The following is a 21,322-nucleotide window of genomic DNA, read 5'->3' as shown; positions in this document are numbered from 1 at the left end:
ATCTGTTTACTTACTTGGTTTACAAGATCAGGAATTCCTAACGCTCTGTCAATTTCTTCCAGACCTGTGACATCTGTATTACTCAATAGTGTGTGCAGCTGATCTAGAAGTGCCCTTTCATCATTCTGGCCTTCCATATTTGGTGCCGAACACAAGAGATCATCCAAAGAGCTTCTAACTAGTAGTCTATAAAATAAAAAAAAAAGCCACTAAAATCATAGAATCAATAAGATTGGAAAAGACCTCTAAGATCATGGAGACCAACCTTTGAGGGAATACCACCTTGCCAACCACACTTAGAGCATTAAGTGCAACATCCAGTTGTTTCTTGAACACGTTAGGAATGGTGTCTCCACCACCTCCCTGTGCAACCCATTCCAATGCCTGACCACTCTTTCAGTGAAGAAATTCATTACAACCATTACAAGGAAAACTACAGTTTTTATATAATATATTGACCTGGGTATGATTAAGTAGTATAGTTACCCAACTTAAGTCCAAAATTTATGTCCTAAAGTGTCCAGTCACCTTCCATGCATCCTTAAACACATATAAACTCTGTTTTCTCCTGGTTTTGCCATGTGCCGCAGAGGTATTATTTCAGAGTCTCTCATGTCTTTTTTCTGTGCCTCCCAATTCAAGGGTTAATAGATTTTGTTAACAATGACTTTTGTGGAGCTAGCTTAAAGAATATCCTGTGTCAGATCAGCAGCAGAAATGGAAACATTTCAGAAACATTCCAGAAATGGAATTCTGCCTCCAATCTGTCATCCCCACAGCATATGCTACACAATTTTATTTCCAGGTCTTAAATTCTTCTGACAGACAGTGAACAGTTGTATTTAAAATTGCCTTAAAACCTTCCCCAATTCTACCTGTTTTGTGAACCCCGTGATGCTTGCTCCATGGACATCATATTGTCAGGCCACAATCCAGGTTGGTTAGAAGGTCCAGGCTGTCCATAGTGATTACCTCCCGTGTCAATGTTTATCTCATTTGGCCCTGCAAGGTAAAACATTTGTGTATTTTTTAAAAACTGAAGGTTTCATCTTGCTATCCTAGTGTTCAGTTAGGATGATCACACAAATTGTCAAGCAGCTTCATGAGCTTTCCATTATTATGTTTTACAGCATATGCACACATGAACTCAAGATCATTTCACATATATAACAGACCACAGATTTAAATACAGCAGACAGTGATCTGGACCTGCTACCCTGTTAGAGCAGAATTGCTATTTCTAATCCTCTAGTCTCTAAATAGGAGCATGGAAGACACAGCATCTTACATGAAAAAAACCCCAACAAAAATTCTGGACAATGACATCTGGGTACCAGCAAATACACACTGTCATAGTGACACCAAAATCTGGCATTTTGAATTCTAATACAGGGTGGCAATTAAAAGAAACATAAAGTACATACCATTTTGCTCTTTGGGAGTACTTTTTTCCCTCTACCTATCCAGGGACATACAGCACTACATAGGAGAGTTTGTCATCATATTATTCCCCAGCATCAGTATGAATCACCTAGCATCAATGATTTCTAGGAAGCTGAGCTGGAAAATTCTGACTTAGTCAGGACTGCACAAAGTTCTTCCGTATTTAATCTTATATCCATTTGTTGCATTGAAATAGTAAGTCTGTTTGAGGGAACTGGTGACAGCCTTGGTAGCTTTCCATTTTAAGAAAGGAATGCTGTCTATTTAAACTGGTTTGGGGCATACTGGTATTGGCATAGTAGATTGGAAAACTTCAGCTCTAGACTAAACCTTTGTTAGACACATAAAACAGAAAAAAACCCACAGGCTTTAAGACTGCTCATATTTTAGACATACAGCTTATTTTCTTTCATGCACATAAGAATACTTCAAAGGAAAAAGGTATTCGCAATGTGGCTTTACATGAAATTTGGCTACTCCATGTAAAAAGAAATTTGAAATACTTGAGAGAAAAACTTTAAAAGGCATTGATTACCAAGAAGTTAACAGAAAAAAAAATCCATATCAAATAGGATGAATTAAATTAACCACAATGCTAGTATCTTTACATATGGAATCATAGACGCCATTTAGTTCCTGGAATTTAGCAGAGAAGTACTGCACTAAAGAAACACACAGAAATAATCCCCCCCACCCAATCTCGGGACCCAGAACAAATTATCTGTGTATGAGACACACAGCACCAGAAGAAAACAAGAACATCACCAAAAAGTCATCAAATGTCACAGTCAGGGAACAATAACAGTCTCTACCTCAAAAAGCCTTTAAATAAAAATCTAGCATTTTACCAATAGTGCAAAGATTCTTATGATGAATGCTTACTAGGAAACCAGGGAAATAGTGCTATGTGGGACAACAAGAAGTTAAGAACTTACTCATGTGAATCATTTGCTGTTGCAGCATTGGCCTATTACCAGGTATGCTGTTAGAGCGAACAGGCAGCCCAGACACAGAGCCAGCCTCTGGGGGCCTCGGAAGGGTTGTACTAAATTCAACTCCTGGTCTCAACATTGCAGCAGAACTTGCAGATTCCAATCCGTTCACTTTAGAGTTTGGCAAACCCCAGTCTCCTGGCTGATGCTGATTCATCGCCACATGTCTGTGGGGAGCACTTGCTATAATGAAGAGCAGAAGACAAATATTTATTATCTGGAGTACATTATGTATTTTGGTTTTTGAATTATTTAGGTATTTCATAGCAGTGCAGCTGCTAATATCAGAGCAATTGACTGACATCCTACAAAAGCATCTAGAGCTCACCCTGCCAAGTTCTAAATAATTCAAAAACTACATATACGTAAAACTATATATACGTCTAAATATACGTAAAATTCATAATGACTGGCTGCCACTGAACTGTTCTTGCTTCTATATATCAAAAGTACATGTTAAACTAAAAACTCAAAATAGTAAAAAAGAATATAACTAGTTATAGTAAAGTACTAGTAATGACACAGGTAGTAAACTGTTAGGTTCTTATAATTTTAGCTAAGATAATAATTCAGAAGTATTAATGATGGTAAAATTAAAATTCTTTAATGTTAAAGTTTCTTCTAACTGAAATTTGTATTTTAGTCTAGCAACTTTTTTTCCATTAAAGCTATTTCCTTTACAATGACAGCTGTTTGTATACAACCAACAAACCCAGATTTGCTCCAAAATTTTCTTGGTTTTCAATCATTCTTGGACTTCCACCCATCAAGTTTTGCTTTTGTAACATGGAGAATGCATTGACATTGACATTCCTCACTGAAGCACCTGAGCCCATCGGGCTGTCTAAAGACATGGCTCTGTTAAAAGGTGGGCGAGTAGTCTGCACAGACTGGGGACTCTTCACACCTGTTAAAGAATTAAAAGATGCATGCAACTGTACATTTTAAATAAAATATGCTATTAATGACTAAAATTAGTCTCATCTCTTTATGAACTCATACACTTGATCTTAAGCAAGCCAGGAACAGTTATGTTGCCTATGTTTCCACAACAAAAATTCCCATTTTGAACACATCGTTAGGACCTTTTGCAATAAAAGTCAAAGGTAGTTCCCTGTGGCCCTACACAAAAAAAAAAAAAAAAAAAAATCCCTTTTAATTTAAGTTCTGTAATGACATGGTGAGTTTCTGAGCACAGTGTCCTCTATGGACAATTAACCTACTGTGCTTCACAGCCAATAGCGCCGGTGGCCTTACGTGTTCTTGAGTGGCCTTACGTGTTCTTGTACCTGGCTTTATATTTTTCATTACCCATGCTTCACCTCCTTTGCTTATCTCAGCAATCCATTGCCCTATATAACCAAGAGATGACCAGTGTCATGCAAGAAAGCAACAACTGCCATGATGCTGGTTTATCAGCTAGGTTATCCTCCCCTCCTTCTAAGGAAGGGCATTCCTTTTGATGTCAAGGAGGAGTAGTGATTAGGATTTACTGGTCACAAGATATTTTCACACAGAATAAGAAAGAAATTAAAAGCTTGTCACCAATCCCATATTATATCCCTAGTCATCAGTGAGGGATAAAAATTCTCAGTTTTAATTTACAGCTCACAAAACATCCTTCTTGATAACTTGTCTCTGAGAAATCTACATTAGACAAAGCCAGAATAAACCATAAAACAAGGAACTGAATGTTATTCATTGTGCATACAGTAGGTGAGTGCTGTCAAGACAGCTAATAGTGTACATAATAGCCTGTGAAAGCATAATTAGCTATTTTGCATTACATTTGTCCTTGAAGATATAGGAGATGAAGAAGGCATTCTCTAAGGGTATGAGGATGCATTATGTTTACATCAGGTAAGAAGAAAACCCTGCTTTTAAAACCCAGGGGGTAGATTTAATTCCTTACCCAACAGGGCATTTCCTTGAAATAATGCTTGCTTTGTTCCAGGGTTATTTCCATTTGCAGAGATAGCATTATTGTAAAACTCTGAACTAGTAAGATCACCTAGAATTGCATCCAAATTATCCAAGTCTCCATTCATCTGAAAATGATGCAGTAAAATACCAAGGTTATTTACTCTCATGTGGCTGTACTTAAATTTTTACTTAGATCCTTGCTAATCTTAAAGCATATGATTGGGAGACAAATGTTTTAATTCACTGACACTATCTGGAGCTACCTTTTCACTTCCAAAGAAATTCAGATACCATTTAGGTACCTTTTTTTTAGAGTATTTTCTTTAGGTAATTTTGAGAATTAGCAGAAAACACACATAACTGAAATGAAAAGCATTTCTGACTATAAGTATTTCAAACATCACAAGTTACAAAGATAAAAACACTAATGATAGTGAACATCGAGAATGTGTACCATTCATTGATAAATAATATATCTATCAAACACAAAGAGCTAATCGTGAACACTACAAGACATAAAAATTATGCACAGGTTTTTCCGGTCAGTTGGAGCCCTAACTTTCTTTACAAATTTGTATTTAAATCAGATAGAGCTTCAATAGAAAATAATTCATATATAGTGGATCAACATCTTCATGAAAGAAGCTTCTATGAATACCTTAATTACATCTCAGAAGCAAGTACTAAAACTACATGTTGTGTACTACTACAGAGTTGATAGTGACTTTTTTTTTTGTTTTTTTAATTTACCCAGTTATTACTGATTTGGGAAATTGAAGGTCTAAGAAATCTATATATCTTCAGTAAATTCTGCCATACTGACCAGTACTACAAAGTACTGACCAGTTTACTAGGAAGTTCCAAATCTTAGGACTTAAATACAAAACCATTATATACAGATTATAATTTTAAGAACATCTGTTCCTAACAAGTGTACTGCTGATTTCAGAATAGTTGCTCCATGATGCTAGCTTTCTGCATCATGGCATTTCTTGGAATTCCACCTCCAGAACTTATTTCTTTGTATTTATTTATAAAAGTTATATATACATTTATACATTTTATTATGTATTCATTTGAATGCTGGAGATACATATATATATATTTGGAAGAACATATTCCCTCATTTAAAGAAAGAAAAAGAGTGCTAAAACCAATGAATGAACTAAATAAAATCATGGCTATTTCAAGTATTACACATTTTTGTGTATTGTTTATATTTTCAAAACAAAATCATGTTTTACCTTTTGCTCTTGCATTGCCAACTAAGTACAGAGGCATTTACAGGCCCATTTCCTACTAAGCCATAAAACCAAACATGTGCTAAGATCTAATTTTAAGGAATATTGTGCAAATATTACCTTAATCATACCATAACTTAAAAACATTAGTCCAGGACCTCAGGACATCAGATTTGGTTATATATATATATATCCTGTAGTTCTTTTTGTTAGTGTTTTTTCATTCACAATTAAATCCGACTCTATTGTTTCACATCCTTTTTAGAAATGTTTACACATTCACACTGTAGAGTGTTCTATATTTAGTCATTCACTTAATAATAAAATATTAGTTAGGCCACTGATGTCATTTTACATTATACCGTACCTCCTCTGCTGGCTCAATTTTTATTTTCATCTCTTTTTCTTGACTTGAAGTGGGAATTGCAGAACTTGTGCATTGTCCCATCTTATTATCCACACCTTCTACTTTAGGCTTCAGCTCTTTGGAAAGCGGTTCCTTAATATCATCTTTATCTAGTAGATATCTTAGTAAAGCATTGTTTTCTTTCTTCTTTGGACTTAGTTGTTCCTGTTTGACAGTGTCTTCTCCACAAGAGGTTGTGTTACTTGCATCATGATATGTGTCTTTACCAGTAGCTTCAGCTGTGATCTTGGCCACCTCTGCTGGAGAATTACCATTCTGCAACAATTTATGTAAAATCCTGTGCTTCTCTTGCAGGAGTGACCCATGCATGTTTGAGGAGGAAGATATCCCTGTAGATGTTGATGAGGAAACTCCTGAAGGACTGGCAACGGTGGTAGAAGATTCTTTACAATTTGAGTCTAAAGGTGAGTTTAATGCTGTAGAATGTCCTCTTTCATCTGAGGAGCATGTAAGTAGCTGAAGGAGTTTTTTATGTCCTTTGCTCTCAGATGGTCCTCTCTGACTTTCAGATGCCTCCAGATTTCCCTCTTTACTATCTTTTTCACTGAAGAGATCTCTGCTGTTTGACTGGCAAATAGAACTTTCCACTTGGTTTTGTTCACAATACAAACCAGAAGGGCTTTTGGAGTCCTGGGTACTTGTTTTAATTTGCTGAGTTACGCTAATGTTTGGGGAATTATCCAATTTTGGACCCGGAGAAGAAAGTGTTGATAAAAGGGAATTTCCAACACCCTCACTAATGGCTTGCAGAGCACTTAGAGAACTGCTAGAAAAAGTGCTGTTGCTAGTGTTGCTGGCAGATCCCATAGGCGAGTGCATACCTGTATCATGTGACAGAGATCAAACTTATTAGATTACAGTACTGCCTGTATGTACTCTTCCTTTGGATTATGTATGAGTGCCACATTGAGTTCATACATGAAGTCAGGTATACTACATCCAAGTAACACATACAGGGTCATATAGAACAGTTGAAATGGATGAAAGATGGAATTCAGACAAAAGTGAGAAAAAATAGCTTAAAAAAAAGCTTTTAGCAGAAATAAAATACCTGTAACTGGAGAATACTGGTGTGAACTCATTTTTGGACTCCCTCGATTCCTAGGAGATACCATTAGATTCTGTTGGCTGGAAGTTAAGCCAGGACTGCCATGTGGTGGGCTACTTATATTTAACACAAAACTGTTACTCTGATAAGCAGAGGACTGCATGCCAGTTCCAGAGTTCACTGGCCCCATATTCCCAGGGCTTCCAAATCGAGTGCTGGTGAGCTGACCCACTGTATTGGGATCTCCCATCCCATAGTTTCTGTTCTGCATTGGCATGGCTTGACCAGGTGACATGTTCATAAGACCATTAACAGAATTTGTGTTTCCAGTCACAGTTGTTCTGGTGTTTTGCCCAACAGAATTAGGATTTGGCCGATATCCATTTTGTTCTCTGTAAATTCAACATCAGCCCCAGAAACCCAAAGAAAACAAATTAAAACCTTATTTGGAATCATGTGGAACAAATACATTATTAATTAATTGCCCAAATATTTTTCCAAAAAAGAGCAGCAAGAATTCAAGCTTCCACAAAAGCAGAACTAAGCCATGACATTCATTTATTCACTACAGAAATGTTTGATCCTTTGAAGGCTTTGAGTTATAATCACATACAGTATCACTGCCTCAAAAAGCTTTTATCAATGATCAGATGACTAATCAGATTTATCCATTTAAAGATCCTCCTTCTTTCATTCCCTTCCTGAGTCAATGCCTGCCACCATTCTACTGGGCACATTAACAGTGTGTGACCCTGAACAAGCTCAGTTACTAACTTTTCAGCACCTGGAGGCACTCTAATGCCAGAAGGAGACAGATTCCCTCCAAAGTGACATTTCAATTACTTTTTCAAAGAACAAGAAATAGGAAATACTACCTAAGGTACATTTCAGTTATGGATTATGCATCTGAGAGGGTTTTGTTGTCTTTTTAATTGGTCTGCAAAAGCACATGACTTAGCATCTCTGTTTTCAGTGTTTCATCATTGCTACCACAAAAGACTAATATAAACATAGCACAGGCTTTGAGCGGGTATTGAGTAAAAAATTCTCTTTAGACTGTGACTGTCTTTCTGCACATAGTTAAAATGGGACTCTGCGAGGTTTACACATTTATTTATTGTATGCTATGCAGCTTGGTTTCCCAAATTATTCCCCATCTGAGTTTTAATCAGGTAAAATATTTTAGTATGCTATTTTTCTCAGGTTGTCTTCAAGGCCAGATGGATTTTTTTTAAACTGTGACACTTAAATTATAAACAGATACTACTAAGTTCACCTTTGAAGGAAGTGGGTAGAGACAAATCCATGGCGGTCATTAGTTACAGGATTTCGAAACAGCTTACTCTTTGTTTGTGCTGTCACTATTGTACCATCCGCTAAAGAAAATCTATACAACGGGGTTTCAGCATGACCTTGTGTATAAGCTGTAAAGGCAATACACGAATATAGTTAATATTTTAAATCCCAAGAATTCTTAGTATGAATTATATTTTTGACATAATATCCCTTCATTTAGTGAAGATTACCCCCCAAAACACAAAAAACTTTAAAAATAAATAAATGAATAAAGAAATGAATGAATACATTAATAGATAAATAAATAAATAAATAAAAAAAACATACTCAAAACCTATACAGAGAAAAAGGAACTATTCCACTCTTTCTCCTCTATCAGTAGAGGGAAGGAAAAAGCAAACAAGATTATTTTGGTGCTGTAATATTTTGTGCTCACCAGACACAACTGGCAAAGTTCTGCATTTGTTAACAGACTTCCAAGGCTAGATTATAGAGCCCCTGGCTCCTGCTTGGGGAAGAATTTTTAAGTTTGCTTCAATCAAAAACTTGTGGAAACTATTGGTTTTCAATTGAGCTTCAAGTCTCGTGCTAATTTAGGATTCATTAATCAGTTCTGTTGAAGAACTTCCAATGGAATAGAAAATCCATTTGCTGACAGTATGAGTTTCTCTTTATTTAACATCTCCTGTGCTTGAATTACTTTGGAAATCCTTCAAAAATACTCGAGTTTGGAATAATTAGAAAACATTATCTTTCTTACTGAAGACTGTGGCTGTACATCACTTATCTATCAAGGTTATCAAATTAGCATTACAAAATATGTGGCACTGGAACACTGAAAATATTTTGAGCCCTGTGTCTTGAGAATAAGAAAAAAGCATCAACACAACTGTTATCACTTTCACAGAGTGGTTCTTAACAAAGGAAAGAGTGAAATAAAATATCATCAAACTAACACACCAAAATAAATACCATTTGTTATTTAACCAGAAAATAACAATATAATGATAATTAAAAATTACATATCATCATAGAAATATAATTGTCTCTATCATTGCTGTGGAAAAGCTTCCTTGAGGACCCCAGATCGTGTATCTGGTATTTTTCATGTTAATTTCCAAAACAAACACATTGAAAAAACCCAACAACCTCCAGCAGAATTCCTCCTTCAGCTTGTAAATGAATCACAGTAATTAACAAAAACCATGGAAAAAAAGGAACACGGGCAGAATTTAGCATTTTTTTTTCAGAAAAAAATGCAGCCCCTAGGAGAAGCAAAACATTGTGACCCAAACATTGTAAACTGATTTTTACCTTCATGATAGTGGCGTTTATTTGACCATGACTGCCCGTCATTGTGGCATAAGAACCTCTGAATACAGCGACGAATTATATCTTCGAAGCCAGGTCTCATGGAAGATCGTAATGAGTTTGTATCAATGTTGACAAGTTTGCCTTAACAGGAAAGAAAATATACAAGTTAAACTCTTTATGCCTGTGACAACTGTTTTTGTATAAATATGGTACATTTCCTAAGGCTCCAATGTAACACTTTTAATCACCAAATTCTGAACATGCAGAAGTTACATTTATGAATTATCTGCCATATGAGAATATGACGCTGCTTGTTAAAGCATCACTATTCAAAGGAATTTATGTAACTGAGTAAGAGGAAGTTAATCCCCCACAGGTCAGTGTCAGAGCTTTAGAAAACAGTAACTTTCATCTCTGGTTACAGGCACCTAAGGGATGCACACAGACTAAAATTTTAAAAAAATAGCAACCAACTACATCAAACAAACATCATAAACAAAAAGTCCCATTTAGATTATACAACTCTTTCAATTTAAACAGCATAAGCCACTTTAAACATTAGCTCATTAATTGTATAAAAATATAAGCATTTTTAAAGGACTTCCAGTCTTTTAGGAAGTCCTAAATTACTTCCAGTTATGACCTAAAATACATCTTCCATGTAAAGGAGAGCAGAATGACAACCACTTGAAACGCCAGCTAAAACACAAGTAATGCTTTTTACCAACCTACCAAACAGCAACATAGAGAAGAAAATGCCTCCCACAGGTTTTATTACACCTCACTACCAACAATGGTATATTGTAAAAAGCAGTTGGGAATTCTCAGTATGAATTCTGTTAGTCACTCCATATACACCATACACACTCCATTTATTTAAAACAAGAGCACATGGACAAAGAAGACTCCTTCATACCTTCCTCCTGGGTATACTTCCTACCTGAAAGATCATGTCTTGTAATAAAGCTCTCTGGATTTCCTGGAAATACCCTTTCTGCAGTCATGATACGACGCGCCACACAAATCATACAGGACTGCAAATCTGTATTTATAAAAAGAATGTTTCTTCTTTCATCATCTCATGTTTTACTGTGTTGAATAATCTAATAAAATAGCTGAAGCATCATTTGTTGTTACAATGGAAGTACAGAGAGTAAGGATTAAAGCTGCTGCTTTCCTGAAAATGGTATGCTAAACATCAAAGAGCTTTTCAAAGAAATTTGTGTGCATGACAATTCTGCAAAAATTCCTACCTTCCCCCTCTTCCATCATAGCTCTTGGCTGCGATAAAGCGAAGCACTGCATAGTTTCATATTTTTGATGAATATCCTGGTAGCCACCTACATCTTCAAAGAGGTCATGAGAGCTTTTCACCATCATCCGACAATTGAATGTATGGCTCTTCTGTCTCGGTGCTTCATTACTCCAAGAAACTCCATTAACTTAAAATAACATAGTAAGAATTCATACAGATTTTCAGATACAATCAACTCATAACTGATTGTTCTTAATTTAGATACCCTCTTCCTAGATTACAGATAATAAAGGCTATTTTAAGATGCCTTCTCAATATACCATCAATATAGCTTGGTAAAAAAATAGGAATATTGAGAACCAAGTGAAAAGCACTCTTCCTTTTGCATGACACTTTAAGTCACTTGATAGAGTGCTGGAAAGTCATTCATATATTTCAAAACCAAGCATTTCCTTCAGCCAGCCTTGTGGTATTAGGGAAAGTATTCCTTTAGTGTTGCTCTTTTAAAGCTATAGGTAAACAAAATTCAAAGGCTAAAGTAAAGTGTGAATTTCCAGCACATTTATTTCAGATGGCATGCTATTGTAAAAACACAGTAGTGTTTATCAAGATTAAGATATTCTTGTAGTAAAACATTCTTTATATAACTAATATGTTTTGAAAGGTTATCCTTTATGGGGTATTTTTGTCTTCTTTGATTGTTTTCAAATAGTCTAGTAAGTGTAGTAGATAAACTTTTATTACCTGAAGATTTAGGTAAGTTTTTAAGAAAGTCCTTCCGGTCCTCTTCATGCAAGATACCATACACACTTGTATTAACCAAATCTTCTTGTTTATACTGCAGATACTGTGTGACATTTTCTGATACAAATACTATGTTCCCATCTCGATTTACAACAAAGAGGAAGCCGTCCAATGCCTAAATATTAACATGATAACAAATCGTGTAAGACAGATCAACTAATTCTCAACATAATTCAATTTACAAAGTGTGTGTGATAAATATCAATTTATAATATATTCACTTATTTTCAAGGATAGACATGAAGTTTTAAATTCTTCTTTGAGGAAAAGTGCATATGGTAGGGAGTTATTTATATACTAATAATTAATATGTCCATGTGATATTCTGTTCAGCTTTCACATTGATAACCAGCCTTCTTGTTTCATTCTTGATTCATATGAACTACTAGATCACGAATTTGTACCGTTAATTCAATAGTTAGCAACTTGAAACAAGAAGTTCAGTAGGAACAAACAGCGAGTCATGAACATGAAGACATTTCCACTATCAAGTGATGAGATAGGAGGAGCTAGCCAAATACTGTATGTTCTTAACTGAAAGAGAAATTCAATATCTATGTTAAAAAACTAAGATTCAAAAATGCTTTCATGAACTAGTAAATATCAGATTGGTTTTCCAGGCATAAAGAAAGGCTATCTGCTATGTACCTTTGTTTACTGTTAATCTTGGGTTATTTTACTTGATGGCAACATTCATTTAAAATGCTTCATAATTTAGTAACACAAATGCAGACATACATATAACAAACCTCTCCTTGCAAAAACTCCATTTAATGTCTATCTCCTGGAACAAATAAAGTATTCCTTGTACAAATAAGCACTGCTTCAGTAGTAATTTGCTAATGACTGCTAGAGTAAATAAAGCATAGGAATACTAGAAAAAGTAAAAGGCTATTCTATTTCCTTCTACAGAGAATTTCAGCAAAATTAAGAAAACATGATAGATTTTATTCCTGAACCTCTAAAACATACTTCTGCATGGTGCTTGCATACTATTTTATTACTACAGGATTGCATATTTGTTGCTTCTGATACAAGGCAGGTGGCCTGGTTTCAGGAAACAGCACGGCGACCCTCTTCCCTAGGGTCGCTCGGGCCTAAGAAACACCCGGACACCAATGTGGTGGAGGATCAAAGGCTTTTATTCTCTCTTCTCATGGGGTTTTATAGTCTAAGGGGCTTCTACGTCAGGTGAGGGTCTGTCCTTACCATCTATGGTTAGTAGGGATGGAAAGTTACCTGGGCAAGTGGAAAATGACTGGAATCTGGTTCAGGGGGCTACATTCCTATGTTAATTTTCTTATCTAAGGGGGCAGGGGCCCTGTCTTCCCGTAACATCACGAGATCTTCCGAATGCCAGGCCCTATCTGCTACACATATTTTATTGTAATATATTCCCCTGCCGTAAGTATTTGCTTACATAGCGGTTTACTAGGGCCTAATTTGTACTTGCCTGTAATAAAAGAGGTCCCAATGAATCCTTGTCAATAACTCCTTGACCTGTGGATGATACATCAGCTTTCTGAACATCATCATCATTAGAAACTGCTTTTCCTGAAAGCCAAAAAATACATTTCCATAAAGCAACTTTTCATGTGATAGCCACATTTTAATATTACGAGTCAGATCCTAGGGAGAGTGTGAAATAAACACAAAAAGAAGCACAAATGAGAGAGAAGGGCTCATATACTGTTGGCCAATAAGACCAGAAAATGTCATGGCCACATAACGCCAAATCTTTGCTCACATAAATTGACTTGGCAGTTGAAGCTGACATGATGAACTTGCTTTGTGAACATTTCTTGTTATTTTTCAGATACTGTCTGATGAATACCTGCTTAGTCTTTCAATAGCCATTAAAAACACTCATATATCTCTTATGTTTTTACTTTGATCAGCTCATTATCATTGGTTACAGTCTTCAGATGCCATCACCACTGTTCTTCAAAAAGGCTTTGATTTATGTTAACAACTGTGTGTCTGTATGTGTATATACGTGTGTGTGTGTATGTGTGTGCATGCGTATAACAGTCATATTTAAATAATCAAAATATTGTGAGTTAATTTATCACAGGGGAAGGTGGAATGGGAATTCATGCCATGCAGCAGAATTACAGAAAAAACACTGTGAGCTTTATTTTGTGGTACTTGCTAGCTGCTTAAGCAGACCACAGGAGGAGTACAACATCTCAACTCTCTAATGAAATATTAGAATTCACACAATGACACTACAAAAAAACCTTAAAAACAGAAGCTGGTTTTTGAAAATTGTTTTAGCATAAGATGTGGCAATTTACCACAACGGGTAAGATACACACAGCATATTCTGTTTTTCTAATACTTTACTGCCCAAATAACACATATAAGCTTGGGAGGCTAGTCACTGGGAGGTGGAGATGGGGTGGAGTGGTGTTTAAAAAAATAAATTATATATACTCCTCACTCTATATTTCAAAACATGGGTTTTGCATACACCTGTCGGTTAAAAAAAAGTATTATATCACTTAGGTTTACCCTAGCTGACAGAGTTTACCAAGATATGATGCATTGTTTCTTTCTCCTTTTTTGAGTTGGCTGTATTCTGAGTCCATTCAATCACACTAAAAAAGCAATTTAAAAAAATCCATAAAAATCACTATCTCTGATTGGAGGCTTGCCCATAAGAAAAGGATAGATTCCCTTGAAGTGAAAGGCAATGGCATGTATTCTTCATACCAGTGAGTATTTGGTATAGAGTACAAGCAGATGTTAGAATAGCATCTCCTCTTTTTTTAACTTGTCTGTGGTACAAAACTGGTAAGAAAGGCCGTACGCAGTTTTGAAATCCTGATTCCCAATAAAGTGATGATAAATAGTTGCTTACTTTTAAATAGAAAATTACTTAAGGTGCATTTAAGGCTTGAATGAAGCCAAAGTCCAAAGACCTGCTCAGTTACATGCTATTGTGAAAAACTACTCAATTTCCCAAGTAACTACTGCTACAAAAAAAGAATCACAATGAAATTAAACTATTAATCTTGACTTAGCAGGGAACTGTACCTTGCTCTTTTATTTGTCGAATCTGTCTCACAGTTTCTTTTAAGATAGCACATTTGTCTGGTTTGACATTGAAATTGTCGATGTCACTCAGATTAGCAGATATCAGCTCAGCCAGCTCTTCAATGTATTTGCTTTCCTGCTCACGTCGACGCTTCTCACCACTGCAGACCAGACTAGGAATGAAGAACATTATTTTGTATACTTATATATCATCCTATACAAAACCTGCGCTCACTCTGTGGATAATAATGTACTTCACTTAACACCCACCCATTAAACCTAGGCAGTAGTTATTCTTCCAGCAAACATGAATCTGAAGGGCAAATGTGTGTGTTTTGTTATGCTGCTGTTTGCTTTGGAGTTTGTGTTTGTGTTTGGTTTGCATATTTTTTAAGAATTTTAAGTACAGATTGACATCAAGAAAACAGAAGAAAGCTATTCATAAAAAGAAATACTTCTGCTTTTACTCTTTTACTCTACTGTCAGATTTAATGAAAAGAGCAGCTGCTTTTGTTATAAAATTGTAGCACTCATACAGAAAGTATATTTTAATATTAGAAATTGCTTTACAGTTGCTTAAAATTTACTAGACAAACAAAACTGAATTTAGCTTCCTATTAACTCCTTTCAGTTTGATTGTAGAGAGATGATTGATTACAGAAGGTGATGCCTCATAAATTTCTAGGCATCAGGACCTAAATGCCATCTCAACATGCAAGAAGAGCAGAATCCCAGACAACCTAATGTTTCTGGATAAAATGTCTCTCTCAAATTCTTTTTCCTACCCAGGTTAATGTGCTGAGTAAAGAGACTGTCTACAGCCTAAACCAACAGGGAGAAATGTCATGCACAATATGGCAAGAATAGGAAAAGAAGGACTCAGGGCAGGGGCAAGAATGGACAAAGGTTTCAAGGTAATTGAAAGAGAATAATCATTCTTTGAGAAGAAACCAAGTGAAGGAATTAGGAAAGTATGCATGGACCATACATATGGAGAAGACAAACACATGACAAAGCAGGAGCTTGAAAGATAAAGAAAGCTAATGAAGGGTGACAATCTGAAAAAGAACTCTTGCATGAGAGACACTGTAGAAAGGGAAAGAAAAAATGGAATGGAGGACACTCATAAAACGCCACTGGGATACAGTGGAAGCATTTAAGGTTCTCATACAGGATCTCTTACAATGATGAAGGCAATTGGCATGAGGCACTGGGGTTGTATATATAAAAGGGACAAATATTAGTACACACAATGCCTGACAAAAAATTTAATACAAGTTGATACTCTATGGAGAAAGAAAAGAAAAGGGAGGGGAGGGAGGCAGGCAGAAAGAGAGAAAGAAAAAGAGAGAAAGAGAGAGAGAAGGAGAGAAAAAGAGAGAGAGAGAAAGAGAGAGAGAGAGAGAAAGAGACAAAGAGACAGAGAGAGAGAGAGAGAGAGAGAGAGAGAGAAAGAAAGAAAGAAAGAAAGAAAGAAAGAAAGAAAGAAAGAAAGAAAGAAAGAAAGAAAGAAAGGAAGGAAAAGAAAAGAAAGAAACAAACATTGCTCTCACATGGTGGAGAGCAATGAAAGTTGTGGGGAACAGAAAACGGAGGCCCTCAGTCAACAGTATCTGAGAGAGTTGGGTGAGGGGCAGGAAGATAGCATAGATGAACTTAAAAGAAATGGAAGTACAAACAAACCAGCAAAAAGCTCAACCTCTTGCAGTATTCTTTGATAAACGTAACCACCTGAAATGAGGCCTGTCAAATCAATTACCAGATTTAAGATGATGCCTTTAAAATTCCTGTGAAGCAAGAGGTTTTTCTTCTTTTGCCTTGCAATCGTAACTCCAAAAGCGATTCGTTATCTAATGGAAGGTATCCCTGCCCATGACAGAGGAACTGGAACTAGATGATCTTTAAGGTCCATTCCAACATATTCTATGATACGTCCACTGTAATAAAATTTCCACGGGAGTCTAATTATAAAGGACAGTTCATCAACTACACCTAATAGTAAAATTACCTATCTTCACAACAGAAGCTGACCTAGAGACTTTTTCAACTAAACAAATTCCTTAGTTAGAATTTACTCTAAATTGCAATGCAAATTTGAAAAGTATTTTTAAAAACTCATTAAAAACCAGTTAAGTTCAATATAAACATACCTTGCACCTTGTGTATCACAGGGCAATGGCTTGCGCTTCCTTGACTCATTAGTCAAACTATCTAAGGAGTTTTCTCCTAATTCACTCATCTTGACCTTGCACCAGCAGCTAAAAGCAATGACATAATAATTGTGAATAAAATGCTCAAAATACTAATTCAAAATGCAGAGAACTTATCCAGATAAGTAATTTATTTTTATCAGATTTACAAGTGAGTTTTCTTAATGCAAATCCATAAATATTGTGCTACTGAAAAGTAATGTTTGTTTACATTTCTTTAAAATCTACCCTTTATTTAGCCAAAACACAGGTTACTAAACCTTTCTATCACTCTAAGCAAAAGTAAAGGTTAAAAATGCATTTAATTTTTTTCAAAGATATTTAATATTTGCACCATTAAACTTGGACCACTGTATAACTCCAATTCATCTAAAAAAAAAAAAAAATTCAGTATTTAAACATATATTCAGATAACCTGAAAAGAAAGCAATAAATTAATGTTATACTAAAACACAGTTGCAGAAACAAATAATTTTCATCCTTAGGAGTGTATCAGGGGGCTTACAGGAGTTTCAAACTCATCTCTGCATAAAGCCAATAGATTACTATTACCATGTTGATAGGTTACTATAGTTTTCACATCTCTTGCTAAATCTTCTAAAATCCATACAGTTTTCTAAAACTTTGAGGCCAAGGCAAGCAAACACTTCCACTGTCTTTCATTTCTATTGCTTCTGGAGCAAAGACTGGGCCATAACCCAATGAAATATAAGGCGATTTTGTCAAAGTCTAGTTACATTACACAAACCTGGCAGATTAGATATATATGACACTCATCTCCCCTCACTCCCAAGAAAAAAAGGAGCATAGACACAGATGAGAGAAGAAAGCCATGTGAGGTCCTGTTATGCTAGGATCAGCAACACGCTGAGGGAGGAAAAAAAATTAGTGGATCTATGCTATGTATCTAGTTGGACTATTGTAGAACACAGCTAGAACTATAAAAAGATGTTCAAAATTGGTTTTGGTCTTCTAACCACAATGAGACAAAACAGATCTAGGCACTTAGAAATTAAGCACTATTTTACCCTTTTTACAGAAATTTCCAAATTAAGTGTAAATTTCATTTACTGCATTCTAGTTCAGAATGCAGTTCTTTACCCTGTACAGCAGTAGCAATAAATGGTGTTAAATATTTACTTAATAGAGTTATACTTGTCAGTTAGAGAGAACCTTTTTGCATAACATAACCCAAGCATTAAGAAATCTTTCACAGAAAAAGTTCTTTGTCTCCACAAGCAAAAACTACCATTACGACAATTGTTTAAAGAAACTGGCCTAGGACAACCAAATTCCTAGGAGTCAGTGATAACAAATCACAAGGACAAGGAACTGATAGAACTAAATGAAGTTTATGTTAAGGTATCAGAAGCTGGTGGCCAACTGTCTCAAGAAGCTCTGAAGAACAGAATATGAGCACTCTGTTGAACAGGAAGTTAGTTAAACACAAGTCTGCAGTGCATACTAGCAGCAAAGACAACCAATCCCTCAAAGGGTAGCAAATCAACTAACTGCTTCCACGACATGATATCTATGGGGGAAAAAAAAAAAAAGGAAAAAAGAAAAAAAGGGAGAAAACAAAAAGAAGAAGCATGTGTATTACTTTTGAGAAGTGTGTGAGTGCGTGGTAATACTTCAATACTTTTTGTATTACTTGACTGAATTTTTGCTTATTGGCTTCTTGTCAGTGGTGGGGGGAATATCTGCTGTAGTTTTTTCTAAAGCCTAAACTGAAAGGACCAAGACACACAAGAACAGATTTGCATGAAGCAGCATGGAGGTTTTTAATTCTACACATTGAGAATTTAAAAGAACATTCTTTCTACAGCAGTACAAAATTTTGAAAGCTAGACAGGACAAAGGATTGGATTACTCTAGCACGTATAAAAAGGCCCTGAAATAAAATGGCATCTTTTTAAAGTAAAAATTCTCTTTGCAGCTAATAAAATGCTTAACATAAAATTCTATCATAACCAATCTTCATGCCAATCGATATATATTATAAAAGGAAGGATAACATGTTTTAAAATGACAACAGAATTAAACCCAATAATCAAACATAATCTTCCATTTGAAATAAACAACTACAAAAGATGCCTAACTCTGTACTATGGGCATGAACTGTACAGATAAGAACTTGGTCTTACACATAAATATTGGTAAAGAAACAGGATGAATAAGACAAACCCAGCAGAGAGATGGAAGAGCAAGTCTGAAGACCTTTATCCATTCGTATATTCCTCCAGGGCAAAAAAAATCCCAAATACATCTGTGGTGGCCTACTTTACATAAAGTTCAAGAAAAATACACTGTTAGGCCACTAGATGCCAGTACAGAACTGGACAACTGCGGGGATCATATTGCCTTCAATTAGCGTCATTCAGCTGAATGAAAAACTACTCATTTGAACAAGTAAGCAGCTGGAAAAAAGAGATTCCAAAACCAGTTTATGATCATGCAAAAAACAGTTGATTATCTGAAGCTGGTACTCAGCATTACATATGACTCAAGGTCTTATGTTTACGGACCTCACAGCTGAAGCTGCATCTTCAGGCATGCTGTAGGTGACACCTGCACACACTTGCAGGATTGCTGCTTCCCTCCCCCCCTCTCTAACGACATTTACAGGCTGAGTACAGTAAGAATGGAAGGTTTAAGAGCTAATGTGGAAAGAGAAAGGAAGAGATTAAAATGTAAGTCTTAAGGCTAACTCAGGAAGGATGTGGACAAAAAAAGTATGTCTGAATCCAAGAGTAAATTCTGCTTAAGAGACAGAAGCATTTGAAACACATTAAGCAGTTGAAAATTTGAACTAGGATAGACATTTCACTATAACATAATTTTGAAGGTTACATGTTATTTTAAATGATTTAAATGTCATTTCTGGCTTAATATCTACTTGTACTGAGAGATACCTCACAACATAATTGAATAGAAAACCAAAATTTACTACAATTTGTCTGAAACATGATAAATATAGGAGCTTGGACAAGGAAGAAAAAATCAGTAATTTGAATACACTGTTTTCCTACTCTTACTTCCAAGTAACTGGTGGTAGTTTGTTCAGGCTTGAAGCTGCAGAGTTGCTGCACATGCATTTTCCTTTCGCTAAGAATATAATTACAAGCTGCGCAGGCAGGTCATGCCTAGAACAATTCTGTAACTGTTTAGCTAAGGAAATTACAGAGGCTGCTTCCCAAAACAGATGGATTTACAGTACAAATTCTTAATTAGTAAAACTAATTTCCCAGCTACAGGATGTATTTGCAAAAGAAGAAATTTCTGTCATTATTAACTCCTCAATGAGTTAATGAAAGAAATCACCACTTTTGAAAGTACCAGGTGTTCTATTTCTTCACGGAAGCTGAACCTGTAATTTCTAATGGGCTAAAAAGTTTTTACAAAAGGAAGGCTATTTTGGGGGTTTGGGGAGTTTTCCTGAAGTTAATTATTTCAAAACACAGCTCTGAAACACAGGTTTCAAAAGCTGAAACTTTTATGCATTTTTACTACTAAAAGAAAAAAAAAATCAACACAGGCATCTTTGTAAACTTACTTTCTGAGATAAGAGGCAACAACACTATTTCTGTCCTATGAACCACTAACGATGGCTAAAAAGACTTCTCTGCTAGTGATACCACACAATATTATCTACCTAAATGAAGTATTTTTTAAAGAAAAGAATTAGAGTGAAATTCTGTTATTTGCATGATTAAAATAAATCTAAAAGCTAGCTTAATTTGACTGAATAGCTCAGTTACTACATAAAACTGGGCAAATGCAAGAAAATCTATTAAATTTTACATCAGTATAAATTACCCAAAACAAAGTCTTCAAAGCAAGTTTTTAATTCCATTGATTGTAGCAATAATGAACCACTCCATCATGATGCTCCTAATCCCACCGGGGGTGTGGAACCGAAGGCAGCAATATTTGGAGCAAAAGTTCCAAACTTCCATGATTATTTGCAACATCTTTGCATGTATAATCTTAAATTTTCCTACATTCTTCTCAATTCAAGAAAACAGAAAATAACAAAGAGATTCTTGCTCAGCAGTAACTCTGGTGAAAAAACCACCAGTCCTTATTATTAAGGTGCTCATGCCTAAACCCTTTGCAATGTACCATACACTTTTCATATGTCTATTCACTTCTCAGTGAAAAGCATAAATGAATTGTTAAAAAAGTACTGGGTTTTGCACATGGCAGATAAAATAGTTCCAGTAATTACTAATCCATCTATTGCAACAGTGTATGATACAGCCTTCCAAACAAAACCATAGATTTTAAAGAAAACGTGTGGTTTTGAGTAGCAGTGTCCAACCTGCCA

At 35.6% G+C, this 21,322-nt stretch overlaps 1 protein-coding gene across 7 annotated transcripts in view; it reads right to left on the bottom strand.

Annotated features, from left to right (window-relative positions):
* The window catches only part of NCOA3 (nuclear receptor coactivator 3), a 56,912-nt gene that overhangs the window by 8,032 nt on the left and 27,558 nt on the right, over positions 1 to 21,322 (bottom strand). For 4 of the 7 annotated variants that reach the window (XM_064730258.1, XM_064730261.1, XM_064730259.1 and 1 more), the window contains exons 5-19: positions 16,933 to 17,040; positions 14,783 to 14,955; positions 13,197 to 13,297; positions 11,684 to 11,858; positions 10,938 to 11,126; positions 10,625 to 10,726; positions 9,685 to 9,825; positions 8,351 to 8,498; positions 7,078 to 7,466; positions 5,967 to 6,847; positions 4,348 to 4,483; positions 3,148 to 3,342; positions 2,379 to 2,618; positions 876 to 1,002; positions 15 to 186 (exon numbers count right to left, since the gene is read on the bottom strand). In XM_064730258.1, coding sequence (XP_064586328.1) covers positions 15 to 186; positions 876 to 1,002; positions 2,379 to 2,618; positions 3,148 to 3,342; positions 4,348 to 4,483; positions 5,967 to 6,847; positions 7,078 to 7,466; positions 8,351 to 8,498; positions 9,685 to 9,825; positions 10,625 to 10,726; positions 10,938 to 11,126; positions 11,684 to 11,858; positions 13,197 to 13,297; positions 14,783 to 14,955; positions 16,933 to 17,040 — 3,277 coding nt within the window. The remainder of the gene's footprint in view (positions 1 to 14; positions 187 to 875; positions 1,003 to 2,378; positions 2,619 to 3,147; positions 3,343 to 4,347; positions 4,484 to 5,966; positions 6,848 to 7,077; positions 7,467 to 8,350; positions 8,499 to 9,684; positions 9,826 to 10,624; positions 10,727 to 10,937; positions 11,127 to 11,683; positions 11,859 to 13,196; positions 13,298 to 14,782; positions 14,956 to 16,932; positions 17,041 to 21,322) is intronic. The other 3 variants (XM_064730260.1, XM_064730263.1, XM_064730262.1) reach the window with 2 other exon arrangements.

This window comes from Zonotrichia leucophrys, chromosome 20 (assembly GCF_028769735.1).
Source record: "Zonotrichia leucophrys gambelii isolate GWCS_2022_RI chromosome 20, RI_Zleu_2.0, whole genome shotgun sequence".
In the NCBI taxonomy this organism is placed as follows: Eukaryota; Metazoa; Chordata; class Aves; order Passeriformes; family Passerellidae; genus Zonotrichia; species Zonotrichia leucophrys.
The sequence above is the reverse complement of the archived record's forward strand: the minus strand, read 5'-3'. Positions and strand labels throughout refer to the sequence as shown.